The sequence below is a fragment of the Podarcis vaucheri genome (assembly GCF_965113315.1).
Source record: "Podarcis vaucheri genome assembly, chromosome: 13".
NCBI lineage: Eukaryota > Metazoa > Chordata > Lepidosauria > Squamata > Lacertidae > Podarcis > Podarcis vaucheri.
In genome coordinates this window covers 52,841,637-52,866,710 of record NC_138751.1, presented here as the reverse complement: position 1 = coordinate 52,866,710, position 25,074 = coordinate 52,841,637, and the positions used below count along the sequence as shown (strand labels likewise).

Here is a 25,074-nt window from a genome sequence, read left to right as displayed (position 1 = left end):
AATTTGGGGAAACCACCAATTGCAAGAATCCACCAATATTCCATGTTTCTTTAGCATACACAGAGTAAGAGAAGCATCTGACATTCAGACACCCACTCCAAAGGGGCCAAGGAAAGAAAACACTGGTAACAGATGTAAATCTTATTTTCCACCCCTACACCCTGTTTACGATTCCAAATGTATAGACCTATAATAGAATATTTACGCACGTATAAACTTTGTGATGTTTTGCATTATCCCATAGAGAAGCATTATTAAAGAATTCAAGAACAAGACTTTATTAAATGCCCTTCATAGACTGATCCTCGATTTGAACAAACCATATCTAGCTGGGCTCTAAAAGCCAGAATCTATCCTCACGATAGTCCAAGGCATTTATTTATTCTTGCCAAGTAGTTTTCTTTTCATTGCCAGCAATTCTTTACTACGGATTCAAAAAGGAGCTATTTGACGGCTGTCCAAAGTGATGGGTGAATTTCCAGTTACAGATAGGTAGCCGTGTTGGTCTGCCATAGTCAAAATAAAAAATTCCTTCCAGTAGCACCTTAAAGACCAACTAAGTTAGTTCTTGGTATGAGCTTTCGTGTGCATTAAATCTAGAAAAGGAGTGTTCAAAACTGAAAAGGCACACCACTGTGTATCTGAAGAAGTGTGCATGCACACGAAAGCTCATACCAAGAACTAACTTACGTTGGTCTTTAAGGTGCTACTGGGTGACTTTCCCTCTGCACAATTCAGAACCAGTTTGGCATTTACCAGCTCTTCTCAGTTAGGACTCGGGGAGGCCAGATTGTATTCCTGGCAGTTCTCTCCCGGCTAGTGATGCTGTCACATACATGCGCCCCTTTCTCTTGTTCCCTGGGAATTGGAGTTCCTAGCACCAGCTATGATGGAGAGATGGAAATGCAACTCTTCCTCCCCAGAACACACACACCTGGAAACAAGGGGAGGCTTTCTATCTAGACAGCAGAGGAAAAGCGCATAGAATGTTTGCAAGGTAAAATCAAGGGAATTTCCCAAAGGCCAGGGAATATAATCAGCAGAAGGAATGGGTGGATGGCTTCTGGGTCCAGTGGTTTGGTCAAGCAGTTCACAGTGATCAACCACTTTTTCAGCAAGAGTTTAAACATTAATGAATGTTTGTGTGTGTGCTGAGAAAGCAACTGAATTTGGGTGCCTGATCTGTTGAGTACACATGCATAAAATCTAATTTTATACTCTGAGCTGGAGAGGAACTCTTGGAGAAAGTCACCACAGAGCTGAGTATTATGAGACAGGCAAACATGTACAGTGGTACCTCGGGTTTCAAACATTTCAGGTTACAAACACTTCAGGTTACAAACTCCGCTAACCCGGAAGTAGATTATGATCTACAGAGAGTGCCACCCACGCTGCTCAGCTAACGTAGAAATCTAGCCATTTCGGCATTCTATGTATTGCAATGTTCCAGAGGTTCCAGTACTGACCTATATTTCAATGATCCAAAGTGAAACTTCTGAAAGTAAGCATAGATGTTATGATATACCAAATGAAATTAGCATTAAATCTAGAAAAGGAGTGTTCAAAACTGAAAAGGCACACCACTTTGAACACACTGGGCTTAGATTCGCTTGCTGAAATTCTATACTGAGCTCTGGTTTTCAGCTTCCTTTTGCCAGAACCGCTAGACAAATCAAGGGGGAAGGGTAGGCTCCTCTCCGAGAAAATGTAGGAACTCACTTAAAATAAGAGTTGCTATCAAGATACTCCATTCCCGACTCAGAAAAGAAGGAAAAACATTTTGCCTGGACTGCATGATGGCATCCCCCAAGTGCATTTTCAAGGAGGGCGGTAATTGTATTTGGACCTACAAAAATCTTGATTTGTTTCGCACTTCTTTTTGTTGCCTTTTTAAAAAAATAATAATATGTTAACCAGATTGAGGGCTTAAATTACTTACAACAGAACTTCCGGGGTGGCGCCATCGGTAATGGCAGACTCCCTCTGATCCGGAGGGACCAGCTCCACGGGAATCGGGTCTGTTCGGCTGCGGCGAAGCGGGGACCCTTGAAAAAATCACAGGCAGGTGAAGCCTGTGATCGTGGGACTCGGCGGGCACCTTTTGCGCCCCCCCAACTTGCAAAGGAGCCCGATTACGGGTTCCGGAGCGGAGCGGGGAAGCGGCGCGGTGCTGTGAGTCAACTGCTTCTTCCGTGGAGCAAAGCCGCACAGCCGTTACCGGAGAATGCTGCCTTTTTCCTGGGACAATTTGGCTACAAAACAACTATCCATGAGTAGGTTAAAATTGGAAATAAAGGAGATACCACCCTATACATACATACATACATACATACATACACCATCGCATCATATACATCATTACTTAAGTTGTTACACAGAAAAAGTGATATATATTTTTAGACATACATCTAAACATACATCCATACATCCTCCCATGATCCTATTTTACCTCTCTTTGGTTTGTCGTGTTCTCCAGAGATTGAAAGACTGGTGGAAATTTACATCCACTCTTTCTTTGGGGTCTCAAAAGGTTGGATTAGATGAGGGGTCGGCAAATATTTTTAGCAGTGGGGTGGTCCACTGTCCCTCAGACCTTGTGGCGGGCTGGAGAAGTGGCACTGGGGGGGGAGCTGGAAGAAGAGGCAAGGGGGGCAAGTAGTCCTCCTACCCACCCCCAGCCCCAGCCCCTGCGCTCACCAGGGGTTGCTGCCGCCACCATCACCACCACCACCACTGCTGCTTCTCGTGGGTAGGCAGATCAAATTCATCTGCTCCATTCTCTGGCCCACAGGAGCACCAGGGCGACAACAGCGATGATGCCGGCGATGGGAGGAAGAGGTCGCGCCACGAAGCCAGAACCCGCCACGAAGCCGAGACTCCAGGCAATGGCGATGGGAGGAAGAGGCTGAGCGGCGGCGGCTCTACCAATCAAGCGCTGAGCCTGGTTTACCTCAGTGCGGCGCGGGGACGTCTCTGCCACTCAAACGCCACTGAGGTAAACCAGGTGTTTGAGTGCCAGAGCCTCCTCTTAATCCTGTCACCATCGCCAGAAGTCTCGGCAGGTTCTGGCTTCGCGATGTGGACTGGATTTACGACCCTGAAGGGCTACATCCGGCCCCCAGGCCTTAGTTTGCCAGCCCCTGGATTAGATGACCCTCAGGACCCCTTCCAATTCCTCCACCTTTATTTCTGTTGGGGTAGAACCAATGTGTACATCTACAATACAGTGGTACCTCGGGTTAAGAACTTAATTCGTTCTGGAGGTCCATTCTTAACCTGAAACTGTTCTTCACCTGAAGCACCACTGAAGCGTATGTAACCCAAGGTACCACTGTAGAGTGGTACCTCTGGATGCGAACGGGATCCGTTCCGGAGCCCTGTTCGCATCCAGAAGCAAACGCAACCCACGTGCGCGGGTTGCGATTCGGCGCTTCCGTGTATGTGCGTGACGTCATTTTGAGCGTCTGCGCATGTGCGAGCGGTGAAACCTGGAAGTAACATGCTCCGTTACTTCCGGGTCGTCACAGAGCGCAACCCGAAAATATTCATCCCGAAGCTACTGCAACCCGAGGTATGACTATATATGCATCTGTTAGAAGAAGTGACATGGCAGAGGCAGGCACTGGTGCAGGTTCCACTGGGCTAATGCGTACCCCTCTATGCACCTAAGGAAGTTGGGTGGCTTCTTGCAGATATGAACGATCCACATCATTCCACAAGGGCCCAACTTCAGGGCTCCACATCAGTGGACAAGGTGCTGAGCAGGTAATAATAATAATAATAATAATAATAATAATAATAATAATAATAATAATAATAATTTATTATTTATACCCTGCCCATCTGGCTGGGCCTCCCCAGCCACTCTGGGTGGCTTCCATAGAAACCAAAAAGACAGTAAAATATCACACGTTAAAAACTTCCCTGAACATGTCTTCTGAATGTCAGGTAGTTGTTTATCGCTTTAACATCTGCTGGAAGGGCGTTCCACAGGGCGGGCGCCACTACCGAGAAGGCCCTCTGCCTGGTTCCCTGTAGCTTTGCTTCTCGCAATGAGGGAACCGCCAGAAGGCCCTCGGCGCTGGACCTCAGCGTCCGGGCAGAATGATGGGGGTGGAGACGCTCCTTCAGGTATACTGGACCGAGGCCGTTTAGGGCTTTAAAGGTCAGCACTAACACTTTGAATTGTGCTCGGAAACGTACTGGGAGCCAATGTAGGTCTTTCAAGACCAGTGTTATATGGTCTCGGCGGCCGCCCCCAGTCACCAGTCTGGCTGCCGCATTCTGGATTAGTTGTAGTTTCCGAGTCACCTTCAAAGGTACACAGAGCAAACTTTCCTCTGCTGCGTTAAGGCTTTGTGCTGATCAAATCCAGCTCCTAGGTGTACCTAGCAGAGGCTAACCTGCTGTGGATATCCCACATTTCAACTCTCAGCCTTCCCAACCATTCACCAAGCTGACTGGAGCTTTGGTGGAAGTTTGAGTCCTCAGCATCTGGTGCCATTTCTTAATTACCCAGAGGTGGTCCTTTATTTGAAAGCAACTGTGTAAACCATGATGGGGTAGGTTTAGATGTTGATTAGAAATGATGTACCAAAAGGGCTTGGGCCCAATTTAACTTAATGAATATTAATGGCTGACTTGGGAAAGAACACCTGGTGCTCATTTTCATATTTATGGTCCTCTTAAAAATTAAACCAGAAAACAGGGGGGCACTGAATAAACTCTATAAAGGTGGGTATGTTAATCATTAGCTTGTTTTTCTGTTACTTAGGTTTTTTTGTGAGCAGAGCTAAAAAAACCCCTATTGAGTATGTTTGCAAACTATACAACTGTTTTTGAAGAAAAGGATTAATTTTTCTTTGGATATTTTTGTATTTAAAATATATATATCTGAAGAGATGGCAAAGGATAAAATCATACTACATTTAATTATTTGTAAAAGTAAACTTTCAAATTAGTACACAAAGCAAGTAAAAATGCTGTAGTTAATCTGACTGCTACTAAGATTTTGATGGTCCAAGTAGCAAAACCCTAAATCTCAAGAACTAGGGAGTGGGAAAGATGGATAGGTGGGAAGAGAGAAAGATGTTTGCTTCAGCATGACCTTATGTCAAGTGAATACTAGCAGGCTGGGCGGTAGAAAACTTCTGCCTTTGACAGGGAATGGGGGGAGGTCAGCCTTCGAATCGCAGCCCTGGTCCTCGGTTTACCTCAATCCTCCCTTGACAGGAGATCTTATTCTGAACAGTCCAAGCTGCTCTAAGAAGATGAAGCTGAGTACGATCTGAGTAAGACGGCAGCCAGCTGTCGTTGCTTTTCCCATACCTGACTTTTTGAGAAGGCTTCCAGAAACCGTGCGTCTGTTTGCTTCCGACTACTACACCAGTAAATACACCAGAGGGGCCTCTAATTTTCACTTTTTCACTGAGTACTTAGCGCAGCAAACATCGTCAAAGGGGTAGGGTATTAAAAAGCCGTAAGAGATTAAGGTTGCAATTCGATGCATGATTACCTGGAAGTAGAGATTTGTTTATTTTTGTTTTAGAACAGAGATAGGTGAGCATGCAAAAGCTCCCCCAATATTAACTCAAAAAATTACCTGATTTGCCGTATTTTTCGGTGTATAAGACGACCCCTACTTTTGGGAGCCCAGAATTTTAGAATCATTATTTTAAAGCTGTTCAGCTTTTGGGGGAAATTGTCCCAAAAGTTGTTGAGCTTTTTTTCAACCCACCACACGATCCACCTTGCCTCTCCAGCCTGCGTCTGTGTCTCGCCTCAGCCGGTGAGAGCCAATGGTGCAGTGCTGCGGCCAAGCCCCATCCTCACCTTGGCACCACCTCACCTCCCCAGCCAGCTCCACGACCCTTGGTGACTCAGGAGTCACCAGGAGCAGCCAGGTAACCCAAGACTTACTGTATAAATCTGTGTATAAGACTTAAAAATTGGTGCGGGGTGCCATCATATTGTGCATGGAAAAATATGGTACAGTGGTACCTCTGGTTACGTACTTAATTCATTCCGGAGGTCCATTCTTAACCTGAAACTGTTCTTAACCTAAAGCACCGCTCTAGCTAATGGGGTCTCCCGCTGCTGCCATGCCGCCGGAGCACGATTTCTGTTCTCATCCTGAAGCAAAGTTCTTAACCCGAGGTACTGTTTCTGGGTTAGCGGAGTCTGTAACCTGAAGCGTATGTAACCTGAAGCGTATGTAACCCGAGGTACCACTCTATTCTGGAGGTAAATTAAATCAGGCAAATTTTCAGGCACTCTGAGGTCTTAGGTGTCCTGCGAGCCTTTTATCACTTGTAAACCCACATTTTAAAATAGCGTCTCCATGCAAATCGGGCAATGATCGGTCCCAACAATAAGATGCTTCTTTCCAGAGACGATGTGCTGTTTCCTTTTTATATCTGTTTCTTTTCCTGTGTCCTCTTTCGCTGTTTCTCTTCTTTCCTGTTCTCCACCCACAGGCAAACACCTTCCGAGCCCCTCCTGGGGCAATCCATGTCTTCCCAACAGTTATGGGCAGGTGGTGGGGCTGGCAGTGGACCCTCCTGAAGTGCCCGCCATCTGTAGATTGCTGGTGGGGCTGGTCCATGATGCTGCCGTTGACTGTACCAAAGTCTCATGAAACCACAGGAGCTGCCTCAAATAACAGCCAAGCATCTGAGCTCCATTGCCTTCAACGAAACTCAAAACACGCCTAATTTTCCCCGAATTAGACTGATATATGTACGGGGGGTCTGACTCCCTGCTAATAAAGACACCATGATTCAGCTGGAAGCTTTCCTCAACCCATTTACTGCAACTGAAATGTTTAGACCCTGCATATTTGGCCATTTTTCTGGGTCAATTAATTGAGTATGACACATTTCACAGGGAAGTTTTACATTTGCCACGTGTCTACTTGCTGTTTCAAACTGCTTTGTGGAATTCTCTCTTTACGTTTTTTTGATCCATGCGACGGTCACCTCCAGGCTTGACTACTGTAATTCGCTCTACACGGGGCTGCCCTTGAAGCTGTCCCAGAAACTCCAGCGGGTGCAGAATGCTGCAGCGAGGCTCCTCACGGGGTCTCTGCCATGGGAGCATATTCATCCAGTGCTTTTGAAGCTGCACTGGCTCCCGGTGGAGTACAGGGTCCGATTTAAGGTGCTGCTTTTGACCTCTAAAGCCCTTCACGGCCTAGGACCCTCATACCTACGGGACCGCCTCTCCCGGTATGCCCCACGGAGAGCCTCAAGGTCCATAAATAGCAACACCCTAGTGGTCCCAGGCCCTAAGGAAGTTAGATTGGCTTCAACCAGAGCCAGGGCCTTTTCAACACTGGCTCCGGCCTGGTGGAACGCTCTGCCTCATGAGACCAGGGCCCTGCAGGATCTGATTTCTTTCCGCAGGGCCTGTAAGACAGAGTTGTTCCACCTGGCCTTTGGCTTGGAGCCAATTTTATTCCCTCCCTCTCTGTCTTTTTTTCTTTTCCTTCTCCTCCTGCGATGAGGCATTTTAATATTTTAATGTTTCAATATTTTAATGTTGTATTTTAATCTTGTTTTTAAGTTGTATTCATTCAACTTGTTTTTCTTATTGCTTGTTAGCCGCCCCGAGCCTGGCCTTGGCTGGGGAGGACGGGGTATAAATAAATTATTATGATTATTATTATTATTATGATTATTATTATTATTATTATTATTATTATGTTTCTAGCCTAGAGCTGCAAGTTCTAAGAAAAGGATGAGGAGAATAGAGGGTCAAAATGGAAAGCACCCAATGAAATTTAAAGTAAAGGCTACAACCTCTGGTTCTATAATGCCTTGTACTTCTGTTTGATGGAGGCAAAGAAGCTGTTAAATAGTACCCTGTCAAGAGGACTCTGCACAATCTAGAAAGGCAGCTTTCCTACTGTAATAGGTATGAGTTACTCGTGCGTAAACTGGTGCCTTTCTCGGTTAATTTGCCTTGTTAAACCTTTCTGACTGCACAGCCCCTTCTCATGGTGGCTGCCTCAGTCACTGGCAGAATCCGTCAGTGGGCGTTTCTTGAACCTCTTCCAGCATAAAAGTTGTTTGACACCCAGTCTCCTCCTCCTCTCACTGCGCGGGAGTCTTCTGCGCAGGGAAGGCGTGGGTAGCGGAGGACCTGGGCTCTCCCCGCTGGTGTCCAGTGAAGAGTCCTGGAGCCCTCTCTCCAATTCCCCCGTCTGCCCCCTTTATCCCCGGTGTTGTGCTGATTGGCTTCCCCCTCTACTGAGCTGTCTCTCCCCCTGCTGCTGGGTCCTTCGCCAGCATCATCTGGGAGCCTCCCCTTCGCCTCTCGCTCCGATGTCGGTTCCCTGACACAAACATACTGAGAGAACATTCTGGTGTGGATCCTTGACATCATATTTTCGAGTGGATAGGAACTGCACACATCCACAGATATTCAAAGGTATGTTCTTTTAAAAAAGAAAAGAAAAGAAAAGTTTCCCCACCTTGCTCTATTTTTCTGGCACCCAATGGATGCAGAAACCTTCTTTCATCACACAGTCTAAGTAATCTTAACATTCATAATTTGACACCACCACCAAAATGATTTAAAATTATACTTTGCACTGTTTCATGTTGTACTCAATCTGACAGGGAGCTGAATCACCAATTCTGCCTTGGAACGGCTCCAAAGATAGTTGCATTCCCACGTGCTAGCAGGTGCCTCTGCTCAATTTAAAACTGCTAGCATTTAAAACCACGGCTTTTCATGGAATCATAGAGCTGTAGATTTGGAAGGGATCCCCAGGGTCATCTAGTCCAACCCCCTCCAATGCTTTCTCTGCTTTCCCTCTCACCCCCTTGTTCTGCATGTTGTTTGTTTGTTTGTTAAACAGATTCAGTACAAGGAGATAAAATAGCCTCAGGCTCACTCCGATTTGCTCTTCCCCTCGCCTTGCATCTGAACATGAAAGCACAGCACTTCCAGCAAATTCTCCAGGCACCTTTTTCTTCCCTTTAAATTAAATCCCGAATTAGTTGCAGGTTTTGGTAAGCATCTAATGCTCTCTACCTGTTCTTCTTTTCAAGCTCGAAGTGGGTTGTTTGAAGTATATCTAACACAAAACAAATAAATAAATATATATATCTAATATTCCTTTTTAAAAAACCCAAATAATGGTTTTCCTTGAGCTTCTTGGAGGCTTTCAAATTGCATTTATAAACAACACATTATAGATGTAAATCACTTGCTAATAAAGGTTTTATGGGGTTCCCTTAATTTTATAGCCCAGAAACAATAATATCTGAATTTCACAGAAAGAGTTCTGTTTCCTTTTTAAAAAATGGTAATAAAGTTTCTAATCAACAGCAAAAGATTACTTCATGTAATCTGAAATAATTACCACTTGCCTAGTGAATTACCATTATTTATAGGATATGTGCAAAGCTGGCTTCAGCTCTGAGGCAGGGTGTGACTGGCCTGTGCCCAACTTACTGGACAATGGGGCGTGAGTTATAACTCATTCAGCAGTGCATGAGACAAAGAGCTCATCTTCCTTTGAGACTCTGTCTTGCCTTGTGATGCCCAAAATCTTCCAGACGCACCGCATGTGGAAGGCGTTAAGGCAGGGGGCAGCAACCTGTTGGATAAAAGCAGCAATGCAAAAGCCAGCTCCAGATGGCTGGAATGCAAAAGAGGATGTTGTTGTCTCGATCTGTACTGTTGGAGAAAAAGGAGGAGTCTATTCTCTGTACTGAGCACCGGATGTTAGCTCAGAGTGTCATCTGACCTGTGCTGGAAGTACAGGGGCGGAGTCGTGTCTCTTCTGATGGAGTCTGAAGGGTGCAGTCACGTTTTCTATGTACTGCTGAATGACAGGAATAAAACATGTAAATAGGACTCCTGTCTGTCTCATTTCCCCTCCCTGGGGGGGAAAGCAAGGAGAGAGAAGCAGAGGGTGTGTTCTCCTCACATCTAATGAGGAGAATCGCTGGGATTACGACCTAGCCTTCCGGGAGTAGCAGACGGAAGGTAAACAAGTATCTAGCTCAATTGCCCGGGGGAGGCCAGTTTACCTCTGACTGTGGACCACAAGCAGCCCACGCGGGTCATTTAACTGGCCCACGAGCCGCCGCCCCCAACTGAACCACCTGCTTGGCAAGTCCCCACACGCTGCACTAAACCAGTGCAGTGTGGGGACTCGCTTCTGCAGCGCCGGAAATCGCGTCTGTGCAGACGCAGATGCCGGAAATTGCAGGCATACGGGCAATCCGGCCCATGGAGGGATCTCTGCTGGAGTGAACTGGCCCAGGCGAGGTAAACCTTGCCGACCCCTGCATTAAGGCACTGATCCTGGCAGCTGTAAGTTGCCCATGGCTCACTTCCATATAGAAGCGTGCTCTACCTGGGCTCCACGGTTTAAAATAAAAGGCTAGCTCATTTAATCACCCCAAGTGGTTCGCTACCACACCTTCTGGCCCAAAGGCAACACAGGGGCAGAATGATACGGAACTGGAGCAGGATACCACTGAAGGCTTTCGTTACTTGTTGATATGTGAATGGACAGGAAACAAATGTATGGACTTGGGCGGTCACATAGTTTGAATTACGAGAGAAATTGGTAATTCTGGTTCTGAACAGAGGTAAAGAGGTATTCCTGGCTGGCAGAATATACTGCTACACTGGTACCTCTGGTTAAGAACTTAATTCGTTACGGGGGTCCGTTCTGAACCTGAAACTGTTCTTAACCTGAAGCACCACTTTAGCTAATGGGGCCTCATGCTGCTGCCGCACCACCGCAGCACGATTTCTGTTCTCATCCTGAAGCAAAGTTCTTAACCCGAGGTAAAATTTCTGGGTTAGCGGAGTCTGTAACCAGAAGTGTATGTAACCTGAAGCGAATGTAACCTGAGGTACCACTGTACTGTCATTTCTTCCTTCAGACTAGCTTCAGTTTAATATATACGTTGCTCATGGTATCAGTGTTAGACTTTCCCTAAAAGCAAAAGCACACATATTCCACGATAACCAATGTCGCTCTTCAGTCAGCTAGTACGCGTGGGTGAGTGGAAGAATCCGTTTCACCATCATGAAGCCTTTGGAAAGAGCTCCCTACAGGAGCCATGACAAGAATTCTGCTACATTTTATATGTGCAAAATTTCCTGTGTTTGTGTTACAGCTGACAACCAGAAATGTGGAAAGCCGCCCACGGCCCAAAAGCATGTTGTGGAGTCCCACACTAACCTTGCAACTATGGGTGTTACAAATATCTGATAAGAATGTTGTATAATTGCTATTCAAATAAGCATCCTGTTGGAACAGCTGACGGGTCTTTTATTATATCTGTGAGAGAGGAGAGAGCGGCTGCAGGCTAGTGTTGTAAAGTACATGCAGTTTACAACAATTATTTGAATGTGCACTTAACTGCTTTCAGAGATGTCCGGGTTTGGGGCTTTTGGTTTGAGTGAGGAGCACAACGCACAATTAAGCAAAATGCTTAAAACACACACACACAAACGTGGCATTCAGCAATGATTTGAGTCCACATCATTATCATTACCAAGTTTTGTAATGTCAGTTCAAGGAAATCAGAAATATCCCAGACATAAAGGGACAAGTTTAGCATATTCCTAGTCTTATCCCACCTATAAACAGGCCAAAATCCATGTCCGCTCTGCAAATTGTTGGGGCCTCTGGCGCCCCATGGCTCCTGAATGAGCACACCTAACACTTTGGCAGAAAATAAAAATTATATATTGTATGAGGAAGTGCCAAGATAAATAGAACCAAAGTAAATTATCTCTCCCTACTGTGAAATTCAAAACAAATAGTTCACAATGATAATGTCAAAAGCTTCTCTTTGTTTCAACAGCACCACTATCGCTTGCTAAGGTGAGGGTGTGTCCAGGCAGAATCCACTTACAGTTCAGGCTACAAAAACTTGAATACTGACAGTATTCTATCTAACTTCCATTACTCTGAACACTGATCCAAAAATTCTGTTGGCCTTTCTGAAATCTGCCATGCTCTCAAAATGCTACCAAGAAATCAGCATTTATGCATTTTCACTACAACCACACACTCCATGGTGTTTCAATCACCTGTGTCCTTGCAACATTGATTATTATTTTTTAGCGGCAAACCATTGTCATTCTTGAAACCCAGATATACCCACTTATATTATTTCTACCACATAAAATCCCCCAAACTGATGGCCACAAAGAAATCATAGAATCATAGAGTTGGAAGGAACTCAAGGCATGCCTACACATCAAAATCCAGGTAGCATAGAATAAGTACCCTTGAATGATGCTAATATTTTATAGGAGTTTTAATTTGTTTCGGTAGTTTTATTGTGGTTTTAACCTTCTGTATGTTTTAAATCATGGTTTTAATTTTTTTGTGATAATTTTATTGTTTAACTTTTTGGTAAACCACTTTGAGGCTTTTTCCTACAATCAAGCGGTAAATAAATTTTATGAAATAAATAAAATAATGAACTGTTCTACAATTGTATATCATTGGCCAATGGGCTTTACAATGCGTACATTGGTTCATTTCCATTCTACAAAGTTCTTTGCAGCCTCGCTTTCACAACAGACAATGGAAGAAAATTCCCATTTCACAGAGAGGGATACGTCACAAAGTATCCAATGGAGTTCTAAAGTCTCACAAATTTTTGCTACATGAGATTTTCTAGACAATGAGAATATTGCTCATTACATAATGAAGAAAGGCAGAGCTCCGGGTGCAACTGAGAGGGGAGCAGGACAGACCGGACAAACTATTAGTTTCCTTCTACAGTCGTACCTTGGTTTTCAAATGCCTTGTGAGTCAAACATTTTGGCTTACGAATGTCGCAAACCCAGAAGTGGCTGTTCCGGTTTGCGAACTATTTTTGGAAGCCGAACATCCAATGGGGCTTCTGATTGGCTGCAGGAGCTTCCTGCAGCCAATCAGAAACCACGCTGTGGTTTTTGAACGTTTTGGAAGTCGAACGGACTTCCAGAACTGATTCCATCCAACTTCCAAGGTACGACTGTAAATGCTTCCTGACTTACTAACCAGAGGCAACTTTCAGGTGTTAACCCCATCCTGCTCTTCACTTTAACTTTGGCTGGCAGACCATCAGCCTCCATCCAGGTCCACACCAAGAGATGTGAAGATAGAATCAAATGGATGCTACCTGCTAGCAGCAAGAAAGTGCTTGTTTTACTTTCCAAGGCTTTATCTCCAGATTCCTGTGGGTTTTGAAGTCAAGGCGGCGACTGCACCCACCAATTTATGCTTAGGGCTATATAGTCTCTCTCCCCCTCCCCCAATTGTGAATGCACTTCACCATGTTGACATAAACGTGTTAGTCGAAAAAAAGACTCTGTGCTACAACACACAGACAAGAATTCACTTTCTGGGAAGAAATATAGATCAGCTGCTTTTGCACATGATAATCCCAGATTCAGTCCCCAACATTTGCAGTTGCAAGGACATCAGGCGGGAGGAGCGCTGGCAAAGGCCTCTGCAAATCGCAGCAAACATGACTTTTCTAGATTACGAAATAATCAGCGTACAGGGGGGAGGTTCAGAAAGTATCTACATGGTGCCTAGAGAATAACTTGCACCTAAATATTAGCAAGACAAAGGAAATGGTGTTGGACTTTCGGAGGAAGAGAGGGGAACTAGCCCTGTTGTATATCGGGGGGTGGGGGTTGTGTGGAGAGAGTGTCTTCCTTCAAATTCCTGGGAGTTTACCTTAGTGAAGACCTCACTTGGAAAAACAATATAACTCAGGTGGTTCGGAAGGCCCAACAGAGACTCCATTTCCTCAGGGTCTTGCGAAAGAACAATGTCAAACAACAACTGATGACCTCCTTCTACCAGTCCACAATAGAAAGTGTCCTTTCATATTGTATCACAGTGTGGTATGCTGGCCTGACAGCCACAGACAGAAAGTCTTTACACAGGGTGGTGAACACAGCACATGATGTCATGGGCTGTCCCCTGAGCCTGCTAGATGACATCCAGTGGCGTAGCGTGGGGGGTGCAGGGGGGGCCGGCCGCACCGGTCGCAACATCTGGGGGTTAGGGTTAGGGGGTGCAAATCCACGGGTTAGGGGGCGCCAATTACTTGCCTTGCCCCGGGTGCTGACAACCCACGCTATGCCACTGATGACATCGCAAGGGATCGATGCCTTAGGAGAGCGAGAAAAATCCTCAGGGATGATTCACACCCCGCCCAGCACCTCTTTAATCTTCTACCCTCGGGCAGGAGATGTAGAAGTATAATCAGTATACAGTATACAGCAACAGGCTAAAAAACAATTGCTATCTGTGGACTGTTAGGCTGCTGAACGGAAGATAATACAACTGACTTTTGGGGTTGGTGTGTTGTGCGACAAGCACACAGAATGCAATGAGATTGAGTGTTTGTGTGGGAGGGAGGTTCGGTTAATTTCATTGTACACAGGTTGTACATTGACAATAAAGGTATTGTTGTTGTTGTTGTTGTCGTTATTGTTATGTACTGAAGTTCTCACCCTGGGCCAGCAGGGGGATACTGTAGATAGTTATGCAAATAAGGGATCGAAAGTGACGTTCAGTGATTGGATAGTTTTAGAAAATTGTGACAGTTACATGGTACTGGAGCTCTATATAAGCAGGCTGACTGAACCCCTCAGTTCAGTTCTGTTCTGGCCTCTAAATAAACAAGAGCTGTTTGAAAAATCGCTGTGTCGTCTGATATGTTCACCCACAGCTTAACAATTACAGTGGTGCCCCACAAGACGAATGCCTCGCAAGACGGAAAACTCTCTAGATGAAAGAGTTTTCCGTTTTGGAGGTGCTTCACAAAACGACTCTCCTATGGGCTTGCTTCGCAAGACGAAAATGTCTTGCGAGTTCCTGCGGGGTTTTTTTCTCCCCCCCCCTTTTTCTAAGCCGCTAAGCCGCTTATCAGCTGATCCGATAAGCCGCTAAAAGCCGCTAACAGAGCTAATAGCGCTAATCCGCTAATCTGTCAATGGGCTTGCTTCGCAAGACGAAAAAACCGCTAGACGAAGAGAATCACAGAAGGGATTCTTTTCGTCTTGCGAGGCACCACTGTATTACTATTACTACTACTACTACTACTATTATTATTATTATTATTATTATTATTATTATTATTATTATTATATGACAGCATGTAAGATAGCTTCATATGCTCCTACATTCTGAAATTCATCCAAGGGGCAGCTGAGAAAGTGACTTTTCAGTGGATGTCCAGTCAGGGATTTGAACACAGGCCTCCCAGGAAAATCCAGTCCTAATAAACACCACCACCTCTCCTGGTTGCTATCACCTGCTACAAGTAATGTCCCGTTTAAAAAGACACCCAGTGCCGCAATGCACGTTGCTCCAAAACACAGCCGTTGACTTGTGCTGAGTTGGCAGGACTTGATATGCATGAGCTGCCTTCTGCACACTGGTTTCATTTGGCTTTCCTTTTGACAGCAATAGTCTATTCTATTTCCAGTCACTGACACAGCAGTAATGACAGTTTGCCTGGCCAAGAGCTGCACGATTGAAAGCAAAAAATATTATCTGCCTCTTAAAATACAGTAGCTTGCTGCCAGCCTACGATTCCACAGTTCGCCATCTCAAACCAGCAGGCCTAATGCAAAAAAAATTGTTACAGATATTCTTGAACATCTACAAATAGCAAAAGTGTGTTCCTCTGGCGAAAACGACAACACCCAATATTCACCCTGCTTCCAAATTTAGGAGCTAGTAACTGAGCAGACCTGAAACATGGTCAGAGAGCACAGAATTATTAAAGCAAGTGGATATAATAAAATATTCAAAATATAGATAAATTCTGGGCTAGATGGCTCTTGATTTGATCCAGCAAAGCACATGGAATTCAAAGCTCACTTTCTGTGTACATGCATCGCCAAGTCCCAGATCCAAGCTCTGATGTTGTCACTGGACTCAAAACTGCTCCTTAGAATTACAAGGACTAAAATTTATCTTGCATGCATTCATTAAACAGATAAGAATTATTCTACTGCTGTGCATTTTTATTTTTTATTTCTTATTTATTTTGTAGCTACATGGACCCTTTGGAGGGCAGACAACATCTTTTCAGGAAGCAACAGAATGACAGAAGGTAAAGTTGTGCATTTTTTTTTTTTGAATGCTTCCCACACATTCACCACATCAAAATACTTGGAAACTCACTTACCAATGCAGGCATGGACTCTGACTGAAAGCTGGGTCCTCAAAATGACACTGTGCTTCTTGCCCCTGCTGGGGGGGGGGGTAAAAAATAGAAAAAAAATGATGAGCTAATTAAAGCAAATCTCAGTGAATCATCTAATATGCTATATACACTCTCAGCAATGGCAGGTATTCAATTTTTTATAAAAGCATGCATGAAACTGCAAGGACTCTATTGCCACATTAAACAAGAATAAGTTATATCTATATAAATAGAGATAGAGGTAAAGATAAAGGTAAAGGGGCCCCTGACCATTAGGTCCAGTCATGGCCGACTCTGGGGAGCCGGTGTACAGCTTCCGGGTCATGTGGCCAGCAGGACTAAGCCGCTTCTGGTGAACCAGAGCAGCACATGGAAACGCCGTTTACCTTCCCGCTGGAGCGGTATCTATTTATCTACTTGCACTTTGATGTGATTTCGAACTGCTAGGTTGGCAGGAGCAGGGGATTCGAACCACCGACCTTCTGATCTGCAAGTCCTAGGCTCTGTGGTTTAACCCACAGCGCCACCCGCGTCCCCAGAGATAGACACACACAATTTTAATAGACACACACAATTTTAATAGACACACACAATTTTAATTGTTCAGCCGATTTGCACCAGAAAAGCAGTCCATTTGGCTTATTTATTCTTTGCCAGAAAGCACGGATAGAAACGTTTACATATTCATCAAATACATGAAAAAACAAACACAGCTAGGAATAATGAGCTCCCTGGGCTCAGTTTGTACTTGGGTTCATCCAAGAGAGAAAGTTCCCTACAAGTCAGAAAACTGCTTAAAGCCCTTCAAACGCTTAATGGTGTTACGGGTAGCACATTTGGGCCAATTCCCTCTCAAGTCCCCTTGCCTAAAGGTAAAGGTAAAGGGACCCCTGACCATTAGGTCCAGTCGTGACCGACTCTGGGGTTGTGGCGCTCATCTCACTTTACTGGCCGAGGGAGCAGGCGTACAGCTTTTGGGTCATGTGGCCAGCATGACTAAGCCACTTCTGGTGAACCAGAGCAGTGCACAGAAACACCGTTTACGTTCCCGCCGGAGTGGTACCTATTTATCTATTTGCACTTTGATGTGCTTTTGTACTGCTAGGTGGGCAGGAGCAGGGACTGAGCAACGGAAGCTCACCCCGTCGCGGGGATTCAAACCGCCAACCTTCTGATCGGCAAGTCCTAGGCTCTGTGCTTTAACCCACAGCGCCACCCGTGTCCCCTTGCCTAGCAAGCAGGTTGCTGGGGCTGCTCTGGCAGAGGGAAGCAGCAGCGTCCGTCAGATGTTTTCAAGCATACTGGGGAAATTACATTGCCCAGGGCTCCAGGGTCACTGCTGTAACCGTATTCAAGGTGCCAGGGAAGAGGTCAAGTCAGACATGCTCTGCCTGCTGTTGTTGCTAAAGTTGCAGTCTGCACCCTCTAAACGGTGGGGGGACAAGTGGGGGGTAAAAAGGGTGCAGCTCTCCTCTGGCTCAAGCGAGAACTCTGGAGCCTGAAACAGTGCAAGTCGCCAAAGTTCACATTCCAAGCCAAGGACTCACAAAGCCTGGCAACATCTCTAAATAGGAGAGTTAAACCAGTGTTTCCCAAACGTTTTTGGGCAACGGCACACCTGTTTACCGGAAAAAAATCTCGCGGCACACCACCATTAAAGCCCCGCCCCGTGACGTCAGCGCGCAGCGTCACGCCGGGAGGGACGCACAAAAGTGAACGTTTTTTCCCTTCCCCTTGCCGGGGTGGGAGAAGGCAGCAGAGCGAGGGACTGAGGGACGGCGGCAGCTGAGGCGGCAGCGGCTGTTGTGGTGGTGGCGGCGATAGCGGGCGGAGGAGGAGCCGTCGCCGGGAGTTGCTGCTGCTGCTGTTGCTGCTGCTGCCCGGACATGCCGGCCTCCTCCTCCTCCGCTGTCTCGCGCTCCTCCCTTTTGCGCGCGCTGCCCCGCCGCTCGGCACCACCACCGCGGAGCCGCCCCCGGCTCGACGCGGATCCTCGCCGCCGCCGCCTCTCGCCGCCCGACTCGCCCGCCTCCCTCCCACGGCACACCAGCCGGTGTCTCACGGCACACTAGTGTGCCGCGGAACACCGGTTGGGAAACACTGAGTTAAACAACACACCTTAAGGCTTGCCCTTGTTTCCTGTTTTCCTGTTGCGGCTGTCACTAATCCTGCACTTTTGGGTCTCCGTAGGGAGGCTTCCAAGCTTGTTCAGGGGGTGAATGCACTTCAGAACAACCCCCCCTCCCGACCTTCTCTGCTTCGTATGGTAAGGTTGGAACAGTAGGGTGGGCAAGCCCAGGGCACGCAGGGACAATCAGGAGTGGGGAGATCATGCATGGCCAACACTAGCACTCTCTCCATGTGCTATTTCCACACATTTAGGGAAAACGTCTGAATGGGGCTGGAGAGAAGTCCTACTCAGGCTTGATACAACTTTATCACAACAATACAAAGACAACAGGTAGGCTAATAGTGAGTAGAAAATATATAACAGAATAATAATATCATTCAAATTATAGGAGTAAGCCAATCAAAGTTCTTATACAGTGGTACCTCGGGTTAAGTACTTAATTCGTTCTGGAGGTCTGTTCTTCACCTGAAACTGTTCTTAACCTGAGGAACCACTTTAGCTAATGGGGCCTCCTGCTGCTGACGCGCTGCCGGAGCACGATTTCTGTGCTCATCCTGAAGCAAAGTTCTTAGCCCAAGGTACTATTTCTGGGTTAGCGGACTCTGTAACCTGAAGCATTTGTAACCTGAAGCGTATGTAACCCGAGGTACCACTGTATACAATATAACAGAGTGGTAGCGAGGACTATGAAGCCGTGTGTTCAAAACAGATGAGGACAGTCTCACAATAGTCTTTCAAAAGTATCAACAGAAGACGTCTCGAAAGTTTCAAAAGTAAAGTCTCTCAATAGTTTTTCAAAAGTTTCAATGGAAGACATTCCAACTATTGAGAGACTTTACTTTTGAAACTTTCGAGACGTCTTCTGTTGATACTTTTGAAAGACTATTGTGAGACAGTGTTTTGAACACAAGGCTTGACGGCCCTTGCTACCACTCTGTTATATTGTACATATGAACTTTGATTGGCTTACTCCTATAATTTGAATGATATCATTACAGTGGTACCTCAGGTTACATACGCTTCAGGTTACAGACTCCGCTAACCCATAAATAGTGCTTCAGGTTAAGAACTTTGCTTCAGGATGAGAACAGAAATCGTGCTCCGGCGGCGCGGCAGCAGCAGGAGGCCCCATTAGCTAAAGTGGTGCTTCAGGTTAAGAACAGTTTCAGGTTAAGTACCGACCTCCGGAATGAATTAAGTACTTAACCTGAGGTACCACTGTATTCTATTATATATTTTCTACTCACTATTAGCCTACATGTTGTGTTTGTGTTGTTCTGATTAGTTCTTATTGCAACACAGGGGTTTGTTTTTGATACAGCTTATGAATACAATCCACTGTGAACTGCATGCTCTTGTGTAATTCGTAGTCTTTTCAACTGTCCTATAAATAAGGCAGGCAAAACCCCTCTAGTTTAAGAGGATGGTTGTGTTTATTGTAGTCAACCATGCTATAGGCGTCATCATATGAGATCACAATGTCACAGTTTTCTGTCACAGTTTGACTAGTGAGCTAACAGCTACCTCTATGACCCATCCTTTGCTACAAGAGAGCAGAGATACAGAACAATACATTAAGATGAGTCCCACACAGCCCATCGGCTCAGAAGCCCCACAAAGCATAATGGCACTTACTCACAAGTCAGACCAAATAGGGGGACAGCTTTGGGGGGAATTATACCCATAAATTACAGTACATCCCAAGGCTGCTCAGCTGGTGTTAAGATGGAGCTGTGCCAGCAGGACTGAACACGCCAGGAGAACTCCGCTAGCATATCACAAGACGCACCTAGTTTTTGGAGGAGGAAAACAAGAAGAAAAAAAATTCTGAATCTCAGAAGCCAGAACAGCAAGAGGGATCGCTGCGCAGTGAAAGCAGCAATCCCTCTTGCTGTTCTGGCTTCTGGGATAGCTGTGCAGCCTGCATTCACTCCATAAGACGCACACACATTTCCCCTTACTTTTTAGGAGGGAAAAAGTGAATCATAGAGCAAAAAATACGGTACACCCTGCTGACAAAGTTACGTTTCCCCATCAAGGAATGACTTTACCAAAGCTCTCCTTTGAAGCTCTTTCAGTGTCTTCACATATATATTGCTGCAATACTCTGAAATAAGTAAATCAAACCCTGATGACCACAACCGAAAACCTTACTTGGAACATGGAAATTATCGCTGCTGAAAGAGCTGATGTGCAGATTAGATAAGTCAGGAGCACTAGAACTGATGTGCACCCATTGGATAATCATAAGCACTGCAAAGCCACTTCCGAGCTGGAGAGGAGGTGGGGTTGCGAGCCCACGTCCTCCCCACACAAGCAGGGGCTGGCTTACAACCCCCGTGAGAGTAAGGGAATCCTCAGGTGCGTCATCATCCCAGCCAGCCAATCAGCTGGCTGGGGAGGCGTGGCCTGGAGCATTTAAGGCTGGCGCGCCCGGGGACTTTCCTCTCTTCCCCGTTCCAGCTGCTTCGGTTTCCCACCCCGCCCTCCCTTAGGTTTAGCTCTCTGACCTTGCTATGGACTCCGGTTGGTCGCCACAAGGGGCCTGGTAGGAATTTTTCCACTTGGCAAATTGGCACCAGCCATTTGGTTTTTTCACCTACCTTGTAGCAAACATCACAACTTTCCCGGTATTGGCAGTTAGGCATTGGCAGGGGTATTGTTATGCAAAGGAAGGGGGAAGGAAGCGCCATCACCTTCCCCCAAAGAAAGCCTGGTAGATGAAGGGAACGCAGTGGATGTAGCCTACCTTGATTTTAGCAAGGCATTCGACAAGGTGCCCCATGATATTCTTGTAAAGAAGCTGGTAAAATGCGGTCTTGACTATGCTACCACTCAGTGGATTTGTAACTGGCTGACTGACCGAACCCAAAGGGTGCTCATCAATGGTTCCTCTTCATCCTGGAGAAGAGTGACTAGTGGGGTGCCACAGGGTTCTGTCTTGGGCCCGGTCTTATTCAACATCTTTATCAACGACTTGGATGATGGACTCAAGGGCATCCTGATCAAATTTGCAGATGACACCAAACTGGGAGGGGTGGCTAACACCCCAGAGGACAGGATCACACTTTAAAACGACCTTGACAGATTAGAGAACTGGGCCAAAACAAACAAGATGAACATTAACAGGGAGAAATGTAAAGTATTGCACTTGGGCAAAAAAAATGAGAGGCACAAATACAAGATGGGGGACACCTGGCTTGAGAGCAGTACATGTGAAAAGGATCTAGGAGTCTTGGTTGACCACAAACTTGACATGAGCCAAAAGTGTGACGCGGCAGCTAAAAAAGCCAATGCAATTCTGGGCTGCATCAATAGGAGTATAGCATCTAGATCAAGGGAAGTAATAGTGCCACTGTATTCTGCTCTGGTCAGACCTCACCTGGAGTACTGTGTCCAGTTCTGGGCACCACAGTTCAAGAAGGACACTGACAAACTGGAACATGTCCAGAGGAGGGCAACCAAAATGGTCAAAGGCCGGGAAACGAAGCCTTATGAGGAACGGCTAAGGGAGCTGGGCATGTTTAGCCTGGAGAAGAGGAGGTTAAGGGGTGATATGATAGCCATGTTCAAATATATAAAAGGATGTAATATAGAGGAGGGAGAAAGGTTGTTTTCTGCTGCTCCAGAGAAGCGGACACGAAGCAATGGATCCAAACTACAAGAAAGAAGATTCCACCTAAACATTAGGAAGAACTTCCTGACAGTAAGAGCTGTTCGACAGTGGAATTTGCTGCCAAGGAGTGTGGTGGAGTCTCCTTCTTTGGAGGTCTTTAAGCAGAGGCTTGACAACCATATGTCAGGAGTGCTCTGATGGTGTTTCCTGCTTGTCAGGGGGTTGGACTCGATGGCCCTTGTGGTCTCTTCCAACTCTATGATTCTATGAAAAGGGTAGTCCGGTAAAGGACTCCAGGGGGCGTTGCCCTGTCCGAAGCCTATGGAGGTGTGGGTCTAAGGCATTCCCCCGAGCGGTGACACCCGGGGGATCCTAGTTGACATACTGCAGCAGGACTCCCCCGACTGGTGGTTAACCCTTCCCGGTCTTCATGCAATTGGGCTGAAGCCGGGTAGTCATTAGGAACCAATGCATAAGCCAATACCTCTCAATTCCTGTAATCAATAAAGTTGTGGCCTTTTACGCCCATTAACCTTAAATAAAGTGTCCTGTGTCTTCATTTCACAAGGGGGGTAGGGGGACTTGCCACGCAACTACTACTGCAGGGGACAATAATTTTCAGCTGTAGTACCAACTTTTCCCTGCTCCAAGTCTTTGTAGTAGTGGGAGCCAACTAGGAATGGCCACTCCCAGGAACCAGTATGTGAAGAGGCAGCAGACAATGCAGGAATCCATAGAAGTCATCTCCTTTTGGTATGGATGTCCGCCCCCAATTGATTGATTGATTGATTGCCGAAATGTGGCAGGACGTAGTGGGATCAGTGATTGGCATGCCAATTTCCAGGTCCAGAGCATACACACACCTGGTCTTCCCATTCAACACTGCCTCTGCCTGTCTCTCATGTTGCAATATCTCAGCTATGAAGTTGGAACAAGCACTCTGCCAAGTAATATGCCGTACAGAGAACTCAGAGGGCTTTTTAAAGTGAGAGGAAACAAAAAAAATTAAGTGTACACTCCCTCAGGGGACCATGCTTTCTCAGTAAAATGTTAACCATATACTGTACTTGAAGAACTGAAATAATGGGATCTGATGCTCGGCTGGAAAGAGCATGGTTTCACCTGGCAAAATGCATCACAATATATTACCATCCTCCTTTCATTTTCTCCTTGCGTGGTATACAAAAATATTTTTTAAGACCTACTAGTAGTCAGAAAAGAGAATGCTTTCCAAATATCTATAGATATAACACAGTCTTCTGGTGCCACTCAAAGCTTCACTTAACAACCTTTATCGTTTTGGATACAGCTTCTTAACAAAGCAGTATCTGGTAGCAACAGAAAGTAGAGAGAGCTCCCTACTTCCAAGAAAGTAATCGTGTGCTGCAGTCCTTCTGCAGTTATAGCACCTGGTAAGGACAGCAGAAGGGATCCAAGAAACAAAGACAAAGGAACAAAGACAAAGGCATAAATATCCCATCCAAGGTGGCTTTCCCATCTTTTCCTATTGCCATGCCTAGAACAGGCAAGAAACCTCCTTCCAGTGGCAAAGGCAGAAAATGGAAATGGAGCCAGGGAGACTTGTCTCCCCATTAAAGTATCCCTCAAACGGTTTTTAACTTTCTGCCAGTGGTAGAGAAAACCCACATCATGCAACCCAATTCTCCCCTACAGAAACCTCCATGGAAATCAATGTTTCCACACCTTTCCAATGTACAACTTACCCAGAATCCTCCTGGAAACCTTCCAATTCATCTTTTTGTTCTGCTAAGGTAGACTCTAAATCCAAGTAGGTACCATTGTGAGACAGCTGCAATGTGCAGTCATCAAGCTGAAAAAGAAAAGAAAACACTGTAGTTCACTGTATCAGTTTCAAGGTCTCCAGCCTCCAGACCAGCTTACATACAATCTAGTACAAACCATCAGATTGTTGCTGCCCCGGTCGAAGGACACATTCACTTAATACCAGTACCTCAAATTCCCCCCGAGATGTTGGGCTAAAGGCCACCTACTCCTCTAAGAAAACTTTAAACAGTAGGAACAGGCGTTAAGTATATGGATGCTAGGTATAATTCAGAGGTGGTTTCCTGAGACAATCAATCCTTTTCACGAGAGCAAAAAATCCCAGTGTGTTTCTGTCACTCGCACCTTCTTGCTCACTTTTGATCCCTTGCATATTTCTTTGTGGAACTTGACATTTTATTCAAGGGAGAGAACCACTTCTGCTCTTGTTTACCAGATCACTTTATTGTTGGATGAAAGATAGGAAGGTCAATAATCTTCCCATAGGCTGATGCTGCTTGTTTCTTTGCAGACACATCACTTAATTGCAATTTGTTTTCCTTCCAACAGTTAATTATTAAGTCATGGTTAAGTATTCAGCAGGATGTGGGTGGCGCTGTGGTCTAAACCACTGAGCCTCTTGGGCTTGTTGATCAGAAGGTCAGCAGTTCGAATCCCCGTGATGGGGTGAGCTCCCGTTGCTCTGTGCCAGCTCCTGCCAACCTAGCATTTCGAAAGCATGCCAGTGCAAGTAGATAAATAGGTACTGCTGCGGCAGGAAGGTAAACGGTGTTTCCGTGCGCTCTGGCTTCCGTCGTGGTGTTCCATTGTGCCAGAAGCGGTTAGTCATGCTGGCCGCGCGACCCGAAAAGCTGTATGTGGACAAACGCTGGCTCCCTCAGCCAGTAAAGCAAGATAAGCACTGCAACCCGAGAGTCGTCTGCGACTGGACTTAACTGTCAGGGGTCCTTTACCTTTAAGTATTCAGACATAAGGATTAGGCTCCAAACCTGGATGGGAAATCACATGGGATCACAAACCATGGTACATAATAACTATGATTAAGTGTTACGTCTGGACCACACAAAACCTGATCAAAGCAACCTCTCTGCTTCCAAGATGAGAAGCAAGATTCCTTTGGCATCTCCCTGTACATGCTTTCCTGAGACAGAGCTTAGTTCAGCAAATTAAACCAACACTTTCAAAGTAAATTTGAGATCTTAATTGGGATTATGGGTGCGCCAGATCTCTATCTCAATTGTTTGTTAAAAAAACAAACAAAAATAAAGATACTGTTCTTTCTACACAGTAGTATAATATTTGGCTCATCTGACATCTGC

General features: G+C 45.8%; 1 protein-coding gene across 12 annotated transcripts in view; it reads right to left on the bottom strand.

Moving 5' to 3' along the window:
• The window catches only part of FHOD3 (formin homology 2 domain containing 3), a 352,366-nt gene that overhangs the window by 276,921 nt on the left and 50,371 nt on the right, over positions 1 to 25,074 (bottom strand). For all 12 annotated transcript variants that reach the window (XM_082194682.1, XM_082194676.1, XM_082194681.1 and 9 more), the window contains exons 2-3: positions 23,677 to 23,783; positions 16,188 to 16,252 (exon numbers count right to left, since the gene is read on the bottom strand). In XM_082194682.1, coding sequence (XP_082050808.1) covers positions 16,188 to 16,252; positions 23,677 to 23,783 — 172 coding nt within the window. The remainder of the gene's footprint in view (positions 1 to 16,187; positions 16,253 to 23,676; positions 23,784 to 25,074) is intronic.